The 20,637-nt window shown below is 22.9% G+C and overlaps 5 protein-coding genes across 9 annotated transcripts; 2 read left to right on the forward strand and 3 right to left on the reverse strand.

Moving 5' to 3' along the window:
- Positions 1–8: 8 nt before the first annotated feature.
- On the reverse strand, positions 9–2,338 carry LOC108001859 (DNA polymerase delta subunit 3). The gene is made up of 2 exons (XM_017063128.3): positions 1,328–2,338; positions 9–1,232 (listed from the first exon to the last, which is right to left on the reverse strand). The coding sequence occupies exons 1-2, from the start codon at positions 1,394–1,396 to the stop codon at positions 66–68; spliced, it is 1,236 nt and encodes a 411-aa protein (XP_016918617.1). The 5' UTR covers positions 1,397–2,338; the 3' UTR covers positions 9–65.
- Positions 2,339–2,719: 381 nt separating this feature from the next.
- LOC108001812 (armadillo repeat-containing protein 8) lies at positions 2,720–6,423 on the forward strand. The gene is made up of 8 exons (XM_017063021.3): positions 2,720–2,920; positions 3,044–3,117; positions 3,322–3,772; positions 3,838–4,332; positions 4,434–4,725; positions 5,026–5,549; positions 5,789–5,955; positions 6,130–6,423. The coding sequence occupies exons 1-8, from the start codon at positions 2,894–2,896 to the stop codon at positions 6,164–6,166; spliced, it is 2,067 nt and encodes a 688-aa protein (XP_016918510.1). The 5' UTR covers positions 2,720–2,893; the 3' UTR covers positions 6,167–6,423.
- LOC108001813 (islet cell autoantigen 1) lies at positions 5,673–9,642 on the reverse strand. 3 transcript variants are annotated; one of them, XM_017063022.3, is made up of 7 exons: positions 9,373–9,508; positions 9,247–9,301; positions 8,746–9,020; positions 8,332–8,674; positions 7,960–8,235; positions 7,260–7,872; positions 5,673–7,063 (listed from the first exon to the last, which is right to left on the reverse strand). In XM_017063022.3, exons 2-7 carry the CDS (start codon positions 9,255–9,257, stop codon positions 6,944–6,946), a joined length of 1,638 nt encoding a protein of 545 aa, XP_016918511.1. In that variant the 5' UTR covers positions 9,258–9,301; positions 9,373–9,508; the 3' UTR covers positions 5,673–6,943. The 3 variants fall into 3 exon arrangements, with proteins under 3 accessions (XP_016918511.1, XP_028524522.1, XP_061928225.1); XM_028668721.2 differs by lacking the exons at positions 9,247–9,301; positions 9,373–9,508 and adding an exon at positions 9,515–9,642; XM_062072241.1 differs by lacking the exon at positions 9,247–9,301 and having other exon boundaries at positions 9,360–9,548.
- A 505-nt stretch (positions 9,643–10,147) lies between these two features.
- On the forward strand, positions 10,148–13,795 carry LOC108001814 (uncharacterized). 3 transcript variants are annotated; one of them, XM_017063025.3, is made up of 6 exons: positions 10,148–10,324; positions 11,173–11,511; positions 11,635–11,876; positions 11,951–12,145; positions 12,366–12,641; positions 12,724–13,795. In XM_017063025.3, exons 2-6 carry the CDS (start codon positions 11,364–11,366, stop codon positions 13,411–13,413), a joined length of 1,551 nt encoding a protein of 516 aa, XP_016918514.1. In that variant the 5' UTR covers positions 10,148–10,324; positions 11,173–11,363; the 3' UTR covers positions 13,414–13,795. The 3 variants fall into 3 exon arrangements, with proteins under 3 accessions (XP_016918514.1, XP_016918516.1, XP_016918515.1); XM_017063027.3 differs by having other exon boundaries at positions 10,165–10,324; positions 11,638–11,876; XM_017063026.3 differs by lacking the exon at positions 10,148–10,324 and adding an exon at positions 10,387–10,455.
- A 2,409-nt stretch (positions 13,796–16,204) lies between these two features.
- LOC114578052 (uncharacterized) lies at positions 16,205–19,735 on the reverse strand. Its single transcript, XM_062072396.1, has 6 exons — positions 19,613–19,735; positions 19,059–19,379; positions 18,884–18,989; positions 17,861–18,105; positions 17,740–17,768; positions 16,205–17,662 (listed from the first exon to the last, which is right to left on the reverse strand). The coding sequence occupies exons 1-6, from the start codon at positions 19,700–19,702 to the stop codon at positions 17,473–17,475; spliced, it is 981 nt and encodes a 326-aa protein (XP_061928380.1). The 5' UTR covers positions 19,703–19,735; the 3' UTR covers positions 16,205–17,472.
- Positions 19,736–20,637: the final 902 nt, after the last annotated feature.

A 20,637-nucleotide genomic window follows, 5' to 3' on the forward strand; every position in this document is an offset into this window, starting at 1 on the left:
ATAAAATATTTTTGAATTTTAATACTTTATTTTAAATTATAAGATATAATGAATATAATAAACTACTATGATTTTTTAAAAAAGTTCATTAAAGTTGTTTGTTTTGTATTTTTTTTTCCTTTAAATTCTAAATGTGATTCAGGTATCATAGATTTTTTTGTTAGAATTTCTAATTCATCTTCAGAACAGCTTTCATAAACATGTACTTTTTTTGTTACAAGGAAACCATCTTCTTCAAATGTTTTATCTACTATTTTTAAAACTTTACGTTTTCCATTTTCAAGTTTCATTTGTGGAGTCATAGAATCCTTGCTTATAGGAGAAGAAAGATTTTCAGGTGAGATTGGTAATTCTAATTCTTGTTCATTATCATCATTAGAGGATTCTGTATTACTAGAATCATCATGAATTGTAATACATTTTTGCTTTTTTGTAGTATTATTTAAATCTTTGCTTTGACTACGTTTTTTACCACGCATATTTTTTTGTTTATTATCTCTAAGAGTAATTTTCTTTTGTATGGAATTTATACTATTTTTTTTATTTGGAGATTTTACAGCTTTTGTTTGATTTTCATTTGATTGAAGAAAATTATTCAATTTATCTTTTTGTATAATTTCTTTTGAAGATTTAAGAACATTTTTAGATGTTTCTTTTATATTAGAAGATTCCATATTCATTTCTTCAATAGATGATGTATATAAATTTTTCTGTTTATTAATGACTTTTCCAAACAAGTTATCAAAACCTTTTCTTTCATTTTTTTTTATAAAAGTTTGCTTTTTTTCTGGATTAATTATCTTCTTTATTTCATTTGATTCAGATATCGATTGTGTTTCTTCTTGAGGAGCAAATTGAATTCCATTTGATATAGGACCCCAACGAAAAATATGCATTTCTTCATCATTTCGTTCATTGTTCTCAATACATTTAATTGCACTGAATTTAATATCTCCATTTTCAGTATTTCCAAGTAGCTGTATCTCAGGAAGTATTTTCTGAAGACTATAAATATGTTCAGAAATAACTTTACTATATTTTTCTTTTGATGTTATTAGATCTTTCTCTTTTACAATTTCAACATGCATTCCATTATCATATAGAATTCCCATTAATAAGAAAGTACAAACAAATTCTTTCTCTTTTTTATATTTTTGCCAAAATTCCCATAAAATTTGTTTTGCAATATTAACATGAACTTCTAATACTTTACTTAACCATTTATATGTTACCTACAAACATTTTAAATGTTCAAAATAATTTTAAAAAATAATATTATGAAAATTAATTATGAAATAAAAATTCAAAAAATATTTAAAATATTTACCAATTTGTCATCATCAAATATATATCCAGCCACGATTTCCAAATATTCATGCAAAGATTCCGTGATCATATTTAATCAAATTTTTTAATTGACAAAAATAATAATTAAATTATATTCTTAAAAGTAAGAGGAAATTTTAAGTTTTATAAAATGCAACAATATAATATAAGCAAGATTTCCAAGGTTTTAGATTTTAAAAATTTAATATTACTTTAAAGAATTATCGAGAAAGAGGGCAAGAAGTATATAGGAGAATATAACACAATTGCTATTTATCGAGATACGTATATTAAGATACGTTTTCACGTGATATTAAATATCATGATTTTTATTGATATAACAATATATATTGCTATATAAATTCAATGTCATTATTTCCTTTTCCTCCTAAGAAAACTTAACTTTTTCCTCTATTATTTTTAAATCAAAGTAATATTAAATTCTAAAAATTCAAAGGTTTAAAGTATTTAGTAAATAAATATAAGCCAATTTAATTAAATAAAATTTAATAAAAATATAAAAAATTTTTCTCAAAAAATTATTGTTAAAATGTTTTATAACAAATTCTTATATCATAAACTTTGGAATAAAATTTGGAATATAATAGAGTATAATTCTATTAATTGAATCATAGATGAGATTTATCTTATATCTATAAGATAAATATCATTTAATATATTTTTATATCATCTGATTCTAAATTATTATTTTGATTATTCTGATTATTTTTCTATTTGCGTTTCAGATACAATTATCGATTCAGAATGAAATGAAACAATAGCACATGAATATTAAATTTATGAGAATTTTTTTCTAAAATCACAAATTTAATGAATTGTATGGATTATTTTATATTTATTAATGTTATTATTTTTAGAGATATAATTATTTTAATAGTAGAAAATATTATAAAATCTCTGTTTTTTTATTTTGTGGTCGATTATAATCGATAAATAGCATGAAATTTTATAAAATAAAAGATTTGTTTTATTTCCAGTTTCTTATCTCATTTTCTCATTTGTGATTTTATTTATATATATATACTACGCTATTATATACTTTACACGTTAATGCTTTTGTCTAATTAGACAATAAGTAATGTTATTTAACTTACAAAAATTTCTAAAAATTTATATTTATAATAATTTTTAAACATATGCATGTAAATCAATTTGAATTCTGAAAGATAAATTCGAATTCTATGCGTAAAAATTAAAAAAAAAATTTATAAAAAATATTAAAAAATTTTAATTAAAGTTTAAATCATTCATTTCATTAAAAATAATATGTAATTCATAAAATTATATTAAATTTTTTTTTGCATAAGAGTTTAGAAAATTGAAGCATATTAAATATTATAACAATAATTAACTATATAATAGTGGTAACACTATTCTAGTGAAAATTTTTCAGAGCGCAAATTTTATCAAATAGAATAACAAGTGCTCACATAACAAACAAAGTGGATTGTTGAATTAATAATTTCTTGTGATAGTAAAATATATATTATAGAATTATTTTGAGTGAATATTTAGAATATCTGTATGTAAAAGAGATAGAAGAAGTATGGTCTCGGTGATGCAACCATTCATGGTAAGTAGATAATATTAAAAACATGAAATATCTTACCGGTTTTCTTCTGCTTTTAAAAATTTCTTTTTTGATATAACCAATAAAAAATTTCGAAAATTACATGACTAATTTATTATTTCATAGGATGTTGAGAGTTCGAGAAGTTACATCGATGAACTATACTCGCTGGATCCTCAAAAGTGCTTAGAAGCTATTATGTGAGTACAAATCGTACTTAACCTCTAAACTTGTTTACTAAAGGTTATTATTTATTAAAAATCACTATATGGTGTAAAAAAACATTAAAAAGGTAATATTATAAAAATAATCTTAATTTTGTTATTTTTCTTTAATTTAAGTTAATTTCTTAATTTTTAGTTAGTTTAACTTTATGTTAATAGATCTCTTTTTATTATTTCTAGATGTTTAAAAAATTCTGTAATTGGAAGTAATAGACAAAAAGGATCTGTAATAGCTCAAGGTGTAGTACCACGTTTATTACAACTTCTTGGAGATTCATCAGATAGAATTGGAGATAATATAAGACTTGAGGCTGCTGTAACTTTAGGTTCTTTAGCTAAAGGAACAGATCAGCATGTATTAGCTCTTATAGATCTTGGTGTAGTACCATTACTTTTTCAAGTTATATTATCTACACCTATCATAGAAACATTATTAGAAGGAAAGCCAAAAGTAACAGATTTATTAAATGAAGCATGTTTGAGATGTTTGAGAACAGTGTTTCAACATCCAGCAGCACCAGTTCATTCAATATATCAAGATCCTGCATTAGTACCAAGATTGGTATCATTAGCAAATCAATCTGTTACCTGTCAAATTTGTGTGGCAACAATCTTAACAACAGCATGCAAGGTACAAAAATGATAAATCAAATGTATTTTGTTATACATGATATTAATTTATATAATTTCTGTTAGACAACAGAAGAGCAGAGTGCTTTGGCCAAAGGAGGAGCAGTAGAAACATTAGCAATGCAATTGGATTCTCCATTACCTGATGTCCAATTATCAGCTCTAGCATGTTTGGCAAATATGTGTTATAAGAATTATAGAGTTTGTGTTATGGTTGCATCAGCAACTACCAGTAATACTCCTCAGGGTAGACTTGTACCTGTAGCATTAGGACAATTAATGGGGCGTGAAAAAAGCTCATTAATTCAACTTGAAGCTGCAAGATGTGTTACATATATGCATAGAACTGGAGTTTTATTATACAAAGATCCAAGAATTATATATCGTGCTTTGCCTTGTTTGGTGCGACTTTGTCATCGAGATCATCCTCCTCGTGAAAGAGTAGCTGCAGCTGAGACTTTGGCTTTTCTTACAGAAGTTAATACTGAATTACAACGTTTAGCTTCCATTAGTAATCATTTAATTCCTACACTTGCAGAGTTATTACGACCTCATCCACATGTAAATATATTTATATAGATTTACATATTTATTTTATATATTTATAATGTGTATATTTACTTTATATATTTGTTAATATGTTATTTTCATATTTTTCTTAGGTACAAGATGCAACATTAACACAAGATATGCGACAAGCTGCATTTAGAGCATTTGCATCTCTTGGTGCTAATGATGAAGATATTAGAAAACGTATTATTGAAACAGAAAGTCTCATGGAACAAGTAGTGGCTGGTCTTCAAGATCCAGGAGGTTCTCATGTACGTCTAGCAGCAGTTAGATGTCTTCATTCTCTTTCTAGAAGTGTTCAACAACTTCGAACAACTTTTCAAGATCACGTTGTTTGGAGGCCACTTATGCAATTATTACATGGAGCAGACAAGGGATTAGAAGGTAAAATATAATATTTTTATAATTAATGAATTATTATTGAAATAATAGAATTCATATAAATTTATGAAAATATTTTGTCTTTCAAAGTACTTTTATAAATTTTATAAATGATTTTATTAATTATTCTTTTATTTTTTGAACTATATTACAAAATTCATTTATATGAATTGCATATGATTATTAAAAATTTTTTATATTTCTATATTTTCTTGTCATATGAGATATGAATTAAAAAAATTTTTTAATTAAATTATATTACTATCATTCATCATTATTAATTAATGTAATTATATTATGTAGGTAGAGGCGAAAGTGAAGTTGATTTATTAACTGTTGCTTCAAGTACTTTATGTAACTTATTATTGGAATTTAGCCCAAGCAAAGAACCAATTCTTGAATCTGGAGGGATAGAATTATTATGTTCACTTACAAAACGATGTACTCCAGCATTGAGATTAAATGGAATTTGGGCCTTGATGAATGTGGCTTTTCAAGCTGAACAGCAAGTAAAATTGCAGATTCTACAATGCTTGGGAACTGATCAAATCTTTTGTCTTTTGGCAGATCAAGATATACCAGTTTTAATGAAAACATTAGGTTTATTACGAAATTTGCTCTCTACAAAAGCGCATATAGATCGTATAATGGGAGAACATGCTGCTCATGTTATGCAAGCTGTTATATTAGTTTTAGAAGATCCAAGGCATCCAGCAGATGTAAAAGAACAAGCTCTTTGTATTTTAGCAAATGTAGCTGATGGAAATCGAGCAAAAGATCATATAATGGCTAATGAAGATGTGCTTAAAAAACTTATGGATTATATGGTTTGTAAAAAAATATTTTGCTTTTATTTTTGTTTTTTTATTTTTAAATTTTAATTTATTTTAAATATATATTTTTAAATCTCTTTTTTTATTTTATTTTGTTAAAATAATACAACACATATCTTTGATATTTTATGATTTTTATATATTAATTAATTAATAATACAATTTATTAATTATATTTCAATAGCATGTTGGTACTTACTAGAAATTTATAATATTTATGTATATTAATTTAGATGCATAGTAATGTAAAGCTACAAGTTGCTGCAGTTTTTTGTGTATGCAACTTAGTCTGGAGAGAAGAACCTGGTGCTGCACAACGACAAGCACGTTTAAAAGAGCTTGGTTTTTATCGTATTCTACAACAATTACGTCATAGCAAGGATCTTCAATTATTTGATAAGTATGAGTAACAAATTTTTAAAATTAAAAAATATTTTTTTTTTGTATTTGTACTTTAAAAAATTTTAAAAATTGCTAAATATTTTTGCAAATTTTATATAATATATTAATATTAATATAATTAATATAAAAATATTTTTCTCGAATATTTATAATTTTTAATGTTTTGTTTCAGAGTTAGAACTGCTATGGCACAATTTTACGATGCCTAAATTTCAAACACATCATTGATAAAAATTAGGTTTTAATTCAGAATTCTTTTATACATGAAATATAATTATATTTTGGTGTTAACAATGTGATTTTTGTATTTTATTAATGCGTAAGCATTTTATATTTATATAAAAAAGATACAAAAACAATATCAACAACAATGTGACAATGTAATCTGTTTATATTGTATTTATTTTATTTAAAAAAAAAAGCAATTTGCAATATTTCAGTATATTAAAAAAAAATGATGTAATAATTGCATTATACATTTCTTAAACATCAATTGTTCAATATAGTGATAATGTCAAAAAAATTATTTATGATGTTTCATATTGTGAAACATTATATTAAATTACTCATGTGATGTCACAACATTAAATGTACTGAACATATTTTGTTATAAATGTGAATAGAAAAGTTGATAATTATTTATTATCATAAAAAGAAATATTTTTAATATATATGAAAAAAAATATATGATTAAATTTTACAAACTATTATTAATCTTACATCTTTGGTATGGAACTTAAAATATGAAATTTAAATTATTTTTTGATTCTTATCATCATCTTGTTATTTTCATTAGATCTAACAAATCTGGAATGTTAAAATTCAAACAGCAAATATTCAATATTAGTGTATATGTAAAAATTAAATAATGCTTACAGCATTATTCTATTTGAAGAAAATAAATATGTGTTTTCTGATTGTTATCGTAAATTACAACTGATTATATTATATATGAATATAATTTTAAGCTTAATAAATTTAAAATATTAAGCAGATGCATTACTATCACTAGAAAGATTTTCCATTGGATTGTTAGCCAAAGGATCCAATTCAGCAAATAAATCCAACCAAGAATTACCCTTTAGTTTGCCAGTCTTATTCTTTTTCTAAGAAAAAAAGTAGGATATTATTATTATTCAAATCATTTTTAATATTTTTTTATAAAATATAAGTATTTTTCGATACATATTATTATTAACTTATATTATTCAATTCTAATAATTTTAGTTTATTTTATTTAGTTTAGTTTACTATTATTGTATTTAATACAATATTTAATAATATTAATAATACTTTACATACTTTATCATCCATATTAGTAGTAGTAGTAAGCATATTTTTTTGTCCAATACCCAGAGCTGCATCACCTAAACTTTGTTTTAATATATTTGGTGGTAAAAATGTATCATTCGATATCGCTTCCCATTCGCTATCAGTATTTTGTTTATCAATAAGAATATCATTTAAAAGTACCATATTTTCCGAGGTAAGGGATTGTAAAGATTCTCCTGAATTTTGTTCTTCTAAGGAAGAGAAATCAGCTAAATTAAAATTTGTATCAGATTTATCAAATATATCCATTGTTAGATTTTGTTCACCAAATTTTTTATCAAACTCAGATTGAGTTCCTTCTTGTGTGTCAGTATGAGATACACTATTATCTAAGATTAAATTTTTAAAAAGTTGTTCGAGATTTTCTTTCTGTTCTACCTCAGAAATTGATTGCATAATTCTATTATTTGAAGAACTAGAATTTAAATTTAATTCTTCCAATCCCAACATATCTTTTGTTTCATACTCAATATCCAATAATTTTTCATCTTGTTTATCGTTTTCAACTATGTTCTGTTTGATTGGTTTTACTTCTTCAGCTTCTTCAATATTATCATGATAATCCATGTCAAAAAATGATAATCTAAAATAATAATATAAAAAATATTTTATTAGCATAATAAACTCTTCTCTTACTTTCTTAAAAATTTCTTAAAAATTTATAATTTACTTGTCTTTTTCATCAGAATCATCATCACCTCCAGTTTCTTGAGCTAATTTAGTTGAAGGTTCAGTAAGTTCTTTTACAACCATAAAATCGTATCGTTGATAGCCTTTAAAACTATTTGCTATTGTGGAATATGCTTGTGCAGATTTTTCAGTAAAATTTAAAAGTGTACTTTGATATAAAACTAAAGCATGGCTAAACATATTACATCTTGCTGCAGCCAATAAATCAACTTTTTGAAGACAATCTAAAGCCAGATTATCAAAGGCTATTTTACCTCTACATCAACAAAAAATTGTATACTTAAAAATATTTAAATATATATATAGAAGTTATGTTAGCAATAATTAATATAGTATAATTAGTAAAACATACTGTCTAACACATGTTTGAACTTTACGGAATCTTTCTAACTGTTTTGATGTATCAGGATCTAATTCCTGAGAAACATTTTTCATCCATGATAGAGCTGCTCTATATTCAGTACGAGCTTTTTCCATTGCTTGAACCTTTTGCAATGTATCTTCAATAGCTCTTTGTCTAAATGTTTCTACTTCTTGATATAATCGTCCCAATGGAGCTCTTAATGCAAGTCTTTGTTGACCAGAATATGACAATGATTTCCCAACTGCTGTCATCATCTTGCCAGCTCTAGTTTTATCTTGTTTACCAGCATCCTTAAGAAATCGTCCCATTGCATTTTCTTCTTGTGCAAGATCTATAAAATTAAATACAATGATTATGAATATAATATAAAAAAAAAAAAATCTTAAATTCACATTAACTTACTGCATAATCTTTCTTGATATTTATCAATAATTCTTTGCAAATAAGAACAAGATTCTTGAATACTACGAAACAATTCTAACTTGGCATCTAATTCTGCATCTGATGCTACTATACATTCATCTTCCTTTTTTCCTAATTTCCGTGATAAAGCTTGTTTTGTAACCCAAAATTGATGTTGCATTTTTGTAATAGTGGAATCGTCATGCATATTGGTCCTCTGTACCCAACGATCGAATGCGTTTCCCGATATACTTGGTCCGTGTGTGTTTTTGTTACTAAAAGTTATATTAAATAAAATTAATTGCAAGAAATTATAAATCAAATAATTATTATAAATAAATAAATCAAATTATTATTACAGATATAATCTTAAATGTATAAGCATTTCATTAATTATAAGTGATAGACGTTTTTTTATTATACAAATAATTTACGATAGTATATCGAACATAAAATTATTCAAACATCAAATTTTATAAAAATTAATATTAAGACACTTACTATGCATTCATAATGGAAGATATTTAATAAAAATGCGAATGTTTAATGTTTATAACTAAAAGACAAATAATTTCTAAGTATGATTTAAAATAAATGATTTATAAGGATCATACTTCTTTAACATACATGATGAATATTTAAATATATTAAAATAGACGTTTGTACTTTAATATAGATAAGAAGATTGGTACATTCTTTATCTGTCAATTTGACAGATTGAAAGCTGATATACATACAACATTTATTGTTATTATAATTATTCACTTACTAAGAATTGTTTAAAGCGATATTTTAATGGATGCGACATGGAAAAAGCACATGAAAGGCGTACTAATAATATTTTAAAGATAATATGATTTTTTAAAAAATATTATTGAAAATTATTTTGATTTATTGTATTGCAAATTTATAATAAGGAAAAGAGTTATTAATTTTATTATTAAAAAAACATTTATTTAATAATATCGATTTAAAAACAAAATTTTTTTAAAATATGTAATTGTAAATATTATAATAATAAATAATAAAAATTTAGAAATTTTAATTAAATTTTTTTAATTAAATCATAATTTTATTATAAATTTAATATGAGAAAATTTTTTTTAATATATTAATTTCATGATATTAAAATAAAATTAAAATTATTTTATAATTTATTATAATCAATTAATATTTTCGTAATAAATATTTTTGTTATATGTTTTAACATTTTATAAAAAAATAAAAAATAATAATAATATATAATATTTCAAATAAATTAAATTTTAAAAGTATAATCATAATTTACATTATTTTTTTATGGAATGAAAATATGCATTATTAAAATTATTTTACTCAAAAGAAATAATAAAAAAAATGATTTATATATTTATTTTATTTTTTATCAGTTAATAAATGTTAAAATCAAATTACTTCATTTGTTATTTGTATGCGTAGTGACGAGCATAGATTATAAGTAAAAACAGCAAAAAAGCAATGGCGATTATTCTTCTAAAGTTAGTGACTTTATTATGAAAAATTTATAAATTTATTATGAAAAATGTGATCCAAGTGTTAGTTAATCAAAAACAAATTCGAGGTATGTGTCAATTTTTCTTTTGTGAAATTTGTAATCTCAATAATTATTGTACTTTATACTTCTGATGAGATGTCACATGCAACCACATGTGGATTTAGAATTAATAAATATTCTCCTATAAAAATATTTAAGTATGAACAAGTATTTAATTATTTATTTTCATATAAATTTTAAATATTTAATGTCAACTGCATCGAATATTTTTTATAATTAATTATAACTTTTTCTTATACATCTCTAGCATCTATACTTAAAATTTTTTGAATCGAAAAAATAGTGATTTATATGATTAAAGTATATTTATAATGTGTATGTATATATATGTTTTGTATGTACATTAATTTTGTTCTTTGTTTATGCATAATAATTTTCATTTATTTATGTATTAATAATAAAACTATGAAATTCCAACCTATTATGAAGACTTGAATATTTAAAAACATTATTATATTATTATATCATTATATATTATTATATTATATTATTGAATATATTATATTGTATTATTGAATTATATTATATAAATTGTTATTTATATACTTACTGTTTATGTTTTTTATATTTTTAAATTATATTATATATTATTAATGTTATATCAAAGTAATTCTTATTTATTGAAGATTTATTTTATATATTTTCGTTTCATATTTTGTTATTTTTTTTATTATTATAATTATTATTATATAATATTATAAAATAAATTATTTTTATTTATTTATAATTGCATTTATTTTTTTTATTTTAAAATTTAATCTCTTATATGATTATTAAATTATTAAAATATAAATATTTATTATTAATATTTAATATTCTATTGTTATTAATACAATATTAATTAATTGCTATAGGTGAGGCCTAACGGCCCAAGGATGATATTGCCTGCAGAAAAGAGATGGCACACAGCATGTATAGACAATGGCTGGCAAACAAATAAAACAATTGCTAAATTCAATGTATAACGAATGGTGGTTCATAGTGGATCAAATAGAACAGATCGTTGGCAGGCAGGAAGGAGTAAACAATCGAGCGTGTCTAAGTAATGAGCGAGACTCGGCATCATCTTCACTCGGTTTCGGACTTATATGCAGCCGACGAGATAGAAGTACTTCTCTTAGAAGAAATTCGTGACCTGGAATTACCAGCCTCTGCATATTCCAGACCTGAAGATATTCAAGATTTTGATATTGGTATAACAATACTTTTTAAGATAAATTATTTCTAATAAACATTATTGATAACAAAAAAATATTGTTTTTATTATTTTAAAAAAATCAAAATATATATAGATATAAATTATTTGATATTAACAGCAGGCAGTAGGACAGGGGGGCAAATTAGCTCCCAACCTTTGGAACTGGATTCACCAGGAGTTCATTCAACAGTCCATTCTTGGGACTCACATGCTAATTATCATGGTCATTATGGCTATGGTGATCACCATGGCTCTTCCTCAAATGCTTTGGCTTGGCCAAGAGCAAGTCATTTAGTATTTTATTGTGACATACAGGGACATCTTAAAACAGCTATTGGTGTTATTAGGCTCTTATTACTTGTAAGCATTATATTTTAAATATTTTTTATTTATCAATTTCTAAAACAATAAGTTATATTAAACTGTTTAAATAGATATCATCTGCAGCGTGTTTGGCAACATTATGCAGTTCCGGCACTGCCAAGGTCAGCTTATTTATGTTGCCTTTAGTTGGGCGGCTGCGTTTCATGATCTTTATAGCAGTTTTCTGTTTTTTGATCACTGCATTACTCCTCTTCCTTGATATTTCGCATGTTATCTATGTTTTTCCTTTCAATTGGGCAAAATTGGTAAGTAATCAGTTTATTAATGTTATTTTTAATATTTTTTTTAATATGTTATTTTTAATATTAATATTATGAATAAAGTTCAAAATGTTAAATATGTATTTATAAAGGAATAAAATTTTTAATACGTATATATATATATATATATATATATATATATATATATATTCCTATATATATATATCCTAATACTGATATATCTGATAGAATCCACCTCTTATAGAATGCTTGGATATTCACTGGTATAGGCTTATCTTATGCCTTAAGTAGTGCATTACTAGCATGCTCTATATGGGAATATCATAGTGGTGGTTGGGTACCAAAACGCACTCGTTCTCAGTTGTCTGCTGCGGCAGCGCTTGGGCTGTCATGTGCTATTTTAGCCTTCTTACTTTCATGGATACATGGACGCAGTGAATCAAGTTGTAGAAGTTCAGATAATCGTAATCACACACCAACACAACTTTATAAACCTGTTGATAATTCTTCCTCTTCAGGAGTAAGTAATTTCATTTGTTATTTATATAACAATTTTATATAAAAATATTTAAATTGTTATTGATAATTATTAATTTTTTTAGGTCACTCTAAAAGAGCGTAGCCCTAAAAGACCTGCTTCATGGATTGTAAAAAATCAACAGTCAAAAAAACAAAATATAGATAGTAATACAAACACAAATAATGGTCATCATGGCAATGATAATCATGCAAGATACAAACAAGATGTCAATAGAAAAGATCATTGGGCTTCTGCAAGGGAACATTTTTTAAACACTCAAGAAAATAACGAAGATATTCAAAGAAGTGATATTGATATTGAAAGGAGAAGAAGAAGGCGAAGAAGAGACGATGATAGTAATTCAACAGGCGATGGAAATTTAATAAGTACCAAAATCAATAATAGTCATATTTTGGAAGATAATAAACCTAGACGGGTGCCGCGAAAATTGCCTCTGCAATCGGTAGAGCAATCTCGACCTTGGCCTGGTGAACATAGAAGTAATGGTTCTACACATGTTAGAAATAAAACTTTACAGATGCCAGTGAATAATAAAGCACAAGACTATTGTGAAATGGATGGATCTAGTTCTATGCAAGTGACTCAAAATGGTTTTCACTGGGAAATGGAATGTACATCTAGTAACAGTATGGAAAAAGCAATAGATGTAGCTATGGATCGTACTGCCATGTGGACAGGACAATGGCATCCACCACCTGACGACGTCCAACCTTGTTCTAGCAAAACTATTGATCCTTACAGCTTTGCCTGATTGAATTTAAAAATCCGTACACATGTCTTAATAAATATTGGACTCATTGCAGTGAATGATTTTTGGGAACAGTTACATACTAGAAGTTTCCCTTGAAACATCATTTCGTAATATCATACTTCTTTCACTATTTGTATTAAGGAAAAAACAGAAACAATGTTTTATCAATTTATCAATTTATCAATTTATGTTATTTCTAAATGAATCTATTTGAATTGAATATGTTTAAAATTACTGTATATGTCACTTTAATGTTAAAGTAGTGCACAGTAATCTCTGTTATCTTTTATATCTATATTTTTTTTCTGTGCATAAAATGAAATATAAGTTTGAAATTAAATTACTTGATGCAAATGCAAATATAATATAATTGCATTTCACATTTAATGACAAAACTTTATTACAATCAAGATTATTAGATAATATCTTGTGTCTAAACATTTATGAATCTTATATAAAACTATCATTGCCTTGTATATTATGCTGCCAAAAAGATAATTTCTTTTTAGTTCGTTTTCTCAAGTTTTGACATTTTGCAACCAGACTGCCCAATTTTGATATACAAATAATATTTTATTTCAATAAACTTTCAGTTATTTATAAGTTATATTACTAAAGATTAAAATATTTGTTTATTATTTTATTAAATTTTAATGATTATTTATTCTATTTTCATACATACTTAATAATCTGTAAATGCTAATAAAAAGTTACTAATTATTAGTTAGATTAACTAACTAATAATTTTAATTTTATATTTTAATTTTTTGTTTTATTATAAATTTATGATATTACTATAAATTGTTTTTTAAACGAGCTTTTTATTATAAAATGAACTAATATGCATGGAACATATTTAAATTTATTTATTATTTAATTATTATTAAAAATAATACTATTGTTATACAGACGTGGGCATAGAATTTCACAAATTTTAACTATGATAAAAAAAATTATTTTCCAAAATTTAATTTTTTACTAATATTCTGTATATAAACAATTGAATTTTATATAATATGCAGTCTGGTAGTTTAAAGAAGGTCGATTTCTATTTTTATAAAAGATATAAGCACTATTTGCAGACAGAAAATATGAGCAGCAATGGTGTTATATTATTTATTTATTTATTTTAATGAAAATTTCAAACCATTTCTAGTCCAGTATTCTTATACAATCTTGTATTAACTATATTCATCAAATTAAAGAGCAAAGTAATTTTTAGTACATACATATCGTGTTAGAGGTACAATTCATCTTGAAAACTATCAAAAAATTGCGTTTCTTGACCAATTGGTCCTTGGAATCTCTTTTTATTATATAACAAGCGATATATAGAACCGATCTTATTGGGACCTCTGTTCTGTTTCGATTGATTAAGACTATTATAATTATATAAACATGAGAAAATAATTTCAACTAGAATCATAAGTGATAACTACTTTGTCTTTTGATACAATATTAGAATATACATTTGGATCAGGCATAATTACATGTTGACGTGTATAACGCGTAGTTGTCTAACTAATTATTTAGTATAAGGAAAAAAATGCGTGTTCATATAGAATCAAGAAAAAAGGGAATAATATATATTATAGTAGCTTCGTTGTGTTAAAATATTGATGATGTAATTTGATTTTTTTAAACACAACGAAGAAATAAATGTAATTTTTTTTATAAATGGTACATTACTAGTGTACTGATAAAGTATTTAAAAAAATATGAATAGATTTCATGATAAAAACGTTGAATGGAAATGTTATATGGTGCAAGATATTTAGCTTAAAGTTTAAGCAAAATGATTAAAAAAAATGTACGGACACTGCCAGAAGAAAAATAACGCTCTTTGAGTGTCATGTATGTCGAATAACTTTGTTACTTTTCAATAACTTAGTATCAGAGGCTTTACCTCGCTACAATTTGCAATACCTCATAATAAATGAATTGTTAAACTTATATTTAGTATGTGAATCTACAACACTGTTTAATATATTTCTGTATAAACTTTAACTGAAACGCTTCAGATCATAGCACAAATAATGAAAATTAAAATTAGGTTTGAAATGATTACAATTCATCCTAGAAAATAAAAAAATAACTAAATATTACTATTTAAATGAAGTGCAAATCTGTTTTATCATTATGATTAACAAGATTGTTAATTTGTTCTCTGATAATATACTTTTCCTTTACTTTTTATAAATAACATTTCATTAATTGAAAAATAATTCTTTCATTAATTATAGAATTAATTATTAAAATTCGTATAAATTGTCTAAAAATTTTTTCTACTATTTATCCTTCTAATCATATTACCACAAAGTTTTATTTTTTATATTATAACTTTTTTTATATATTATTTTATATATTTTTTTTATATTTTATATATATTTTTTATGAATATTTTTTAACTTAATTAGAAAAGAAATTTAAAATATAAAAACATATTTGTGTTAAAAAATAGCATGACATAAGATTTAGTATTAATATTATTTTCATCATTAAATGTAATAAAAAAATGTAAAGTGTTATTATAATTTTTCTTTTTATGTAAATATAACTTAATTATATTTATTATTTAAATCAAAAATATATAATTTTTGTTAAAATTTTATTATTTTCAAAATATATTATTAATACATATTATTCTTTTTTTCAAGTTATATAACTCTAATAAAGTATTTTTAATTTGAGATGCTATTTGTTTATAAAATAAAACATTTTATTTTAAATTGAATCTAATTGAAATCTTTATTGAAGGATTTAATTTAGTGCAGGGAATCAAAAATTTACATTATTTATAATAAATTTATTCAATTGCATTACATTTAAATAAAATAAAGAATATTTGGAACAAAATAATTTAATAATAAAATTTGCTTATGCACATTTATCTTATTCTTAATGAATATAACAAATAAAGACAATCTAAAAGAAATACATGAACTACATGACACAAGAATTTTTTGGCTTAATTTTTAATTTGTTTGATAATATCAAAAATAAAATGTGAGAATTATTAGAACCAAAAAATCAATTATTGTAAATTTGGATGTTTTGCAATTAATACTATGTATTAAAAATATTATTTATATGAATTCATTTCTATATTTTAAAATGATGCTGTCAATACTGCTAATCATAAATATGAGTATATAATAATATTTTTATTATAAACTCATTATAAACATTGAATATTTTTTGAAATGAAAAAAGATTACTGTGAGTTAATATATATGGCTGATGAAATTACCAAGAGTTATATTACCCCTTTGGTAATTTCTCATATTTTATAGTGATTATTCTGGACAATAACATTTAATGATCTATATAAAATATTAAAGTTATTATTATGATTTATTCCTTTAAAAATTATTTTGTACATTTAGAAATAATAATCGTTGTACAGTACAGATTATGCAAAATTCATAAATGCATATATTATATGTTAATTATAAAACATACTATAAAATGTTAATTAGCAAAAACATTATTCTATGTTAATTAAAATGAAATATGTTAATATTTATTAGTTACTATATTATTAAGAATTGATTGATGTTAACAAGATATAAAATTCTTTAATTAAACAAAGGAAATTATTACATAACAAATGACATTATTAAAAATATTCGCGATTAATCCAAAACTCTAAATTATTATCTTTTGCCAGTGCCAAAAAAATCATAGAATATGTATACATGTATAATTATTTGAATATGTATAAATACATGTACACATATAAAAATATCAATATTTTATTAATTATTGAGACTGGTGCGAGATAAATGAAAGAATGAGAAACTTTATTTTACATGTATTTTGATTCAATTTTGATTCTATCAATATTTTATTATAATATTTATATTATTTAAGAAATTTTCTGTAGATATAATTTTGAAATCTTTTTGCATATACTGTTATGATCTATTTTTTTATAATTATTATTTATAATTATTTATTTAGATAAATATGCACAGTGCAATAAAGTATACTTTATTTATAGAGATTAACGTATTTTTTGAAAAATTGAAAACTTCATAGGGACCAGTAATAATTTTTTTAATTATTCATGTTATTGCTTTCTATCTCTTTTAATTTTCCAACTATGTCTTCTAACTTTTTACGTTGTATACTTTGTTTCATTTGTTTGTTTTTATCTTGTGCAAAACATTGAATATCCATTGTTTTTACATAATGTAGTATAGAATTCCTTTTAGCATAGGAATGAAAAAATGATAAAATATAGCATCTAGTACAAAGAATTATATAAAGAAGAACAAAAAATAAAATATATTATAATAATGAATATATAATTAAGAAACTTACTTTTTATTTCTTGAAATTTGAAATGGAAACTAAAAGAAGATAAATTGAACAAAATAATTAAATAATCATAAATATTTATATGTTTAAATAATTAAATATTTAATGTTTAATTATGTCTCACTTGTTGTGGATGTCTTAACTGTTTCATAGTAAGATGCTTCCAATTGTTAAATCTCATCCATGCACATGAAGTATTATATATATTTGATAATTCAGATTGTGCCATAGTATGTACTGCAAATTGTGGATTTAAAATTAATGGTTCATGTTGCAATAATTCTTGTTGATATGAATGGTTGGAATAATATGGATCGTATTTGGTAAAATTTTCTACAGATGATATTGCCAAAGAATTTGCCACTGCCACTAAAAAATAGATATGTATATATACATATACATATATATGTATATATGTATGTATATATATATATATATAAATATATATGTATATATATATAGAGGAAAATATATATATATATATATTCATATAATTTCATATGCTTATAAAAGCATTAAAAAAATTATAACAATTATAACAAACTCTTGGCTTTCTGAATATTTAATAATGTATCATAGTACTGTTTTTTAAATGTAATCAGCTCTGTAATAGATGCAGTTTGTTGTAAAGTATTTAAACTTTTTTGTTTTGTTTGCTTCAGTGAAGATCTGTACATAAATAATTTTGTTAAGTAAATTTGCTGATCATAAAAAAATATTAAATTTACAGAGCAACTTTAATGATACTTGTATAGTAAATTTTCTATGTAGTTCTTTTTTTCATATTCTATTGTTTTTGTTTCATTAACTATATTATTTATACTTTTATGAAGCAGTTTTAATTGATCTGATTTTGAATAAATATGAAATGATTCTGAGGATTTTTTTTTAATATTTTTTTTTGTATCCTCTAGTATATTTATATTTTTATAACTATTTATGTTATTGCTCAAAATATCTAACTGATTATTGTTTTCCAGGTTTTCTTGATTTAAAAACTTGCAAAAATTGGATATAGAAGGAATAACATACAAAGGTTTGGTCTGAGACAATATTGGAAATTCTGTATATGTAAAAAATGTTTATAATATTTGTATACATTGAATTGAAATATGTTAATAATTAATAAATATAAAAATAATTTTACCGATCGAAGTTTCCTGTTCTACACGTTTTAAAAAATTCTGCAAGCTTGTTTTAAGCTTTTTGTGTGCTCTAAAGTTATCCATTAAAAAATTATCTTCTTTTAATGTCTGTAATATTGTTTATAGAAATTGTTACGAACTATTAAAATAATTATTACAAATATGAATTTTCTTTACCTGTATATTTATTATTGTATCTTTAATTTTTTCTTCACTATATACAATATCCATTTTATATATATCTTCCTGAATTGCTTGTTCATCTTTTAATTCTTGTTTAAAATGGTTTTGTATTTCCATATTACAAAATCTATTCTTATTTAATTTACTATATTTTTTTATGTTTTTTGTATCATTTTCTACATTATGTAAAATTTTGCAATTTGTTCCTGTTTCTATATATCTATTATTATATATTTCTAAATTTGAGATCTTATTTTTATTCTGTTTATTTGAAACTATATTATTTTTATATAATTTTTTTAAACATATAGTATCCTGTAATATGATTTTTTTAGATTTTATTTTTGGATAACAAAATTAAGAATAATTCTAAATACAATATTATAATATATATAAATACATATATATATAATATATATAATATATATAAATATATTTTGTATGTGTGTGTGTGTGTGTATGTATATAATATTATATTTATATACACAATATATTATATATATATATATATATATATAATTTACTATAGTAAAGTAATTGTCATAAACCTGATGTAATGCATGAGACATATTAGTCACATTACATTGATTCCAATTATTAAATTGATCAATAGACAATTGAAAATATTTATCATCCATTGATTTAAAAAATTCTTGATATTCAGATGTAGAATTTTGATAAAGATTACTTTCATATAAAAGATGAGGAGTATAACTCCATTTTAATTTTGATTGAAGTTTTAATGATTCTTCTTGTTCATTAATGTTTGATGAAAGATTTTGTTTACTACTAACATGAGATTTTATACATGGAATATTATAATTTAATGTATCATACATATAATTCACATGATTATGAATTGTTGAAATCTCATTAGGAGGAAAACCTTTGAATACTTCAGGTACTGAAGACATAAACTTTTCATTTAATTCAAAATTTTGAGATGTATCAATCAAAATATTTTGATTTAAATGGATTTCTGAGTTTTTGTCCAATATTTCTATATTAGGTTCTTTGGAAATTGTAGTAACTCTTAAAAAGAAAAAAATTATTATTATATTCTATCAAAAATATCAAGAAGTGATTTAATGAAAATCATACTTTTGATATAAAGATTTGGTGTTAGATGTTTTACTTAGTTCAGTAATTTTATATATTAGATTTTTTATTTTATCATTTGATACACCTTTTGGTAATGGTATTATAGAAATTATTTGTTGTTGTATATTACTATCCATATTTTCAGATAAAATCAGTAGAGCTTTTAATACACGTTCATATGCAATTATACCATCATCAGGATGATACATATTTAGAAATTGATTTATTGCATTAATAATGTTTGTATCCTTTAAATTTTGTTGTAAAGAAGTCCATGGAAATGTAGAGGTATTATTTATTGTAATATTCTTATTTTCCATAACTGCTAAAATAAAAAATTAATTGTTTAATTAGCTAATTCAAAAGTTTTAGCGCGTTTTCGGTTTAGTTTATGTTATTTCTCTATTATGTATATATATGTAGCTAATTATATATATATAATATATGATATATGATATATAATATAATATAT

This window comes from Apis cerana, linkage group LG1 (genome assembly GCF_029169275.1).
Source record: "Apis cerana isolate GH-2021 linkage group LG1, AcerK_1.0, whole genome shotgun sequence".
NCBI classification, from domain to species: domain Eukaryota; kingdom Metazoa; phylum Arthropoda; class Insecta; order Hymenoptera; family Apidae; genus Apis; species Apis cerana.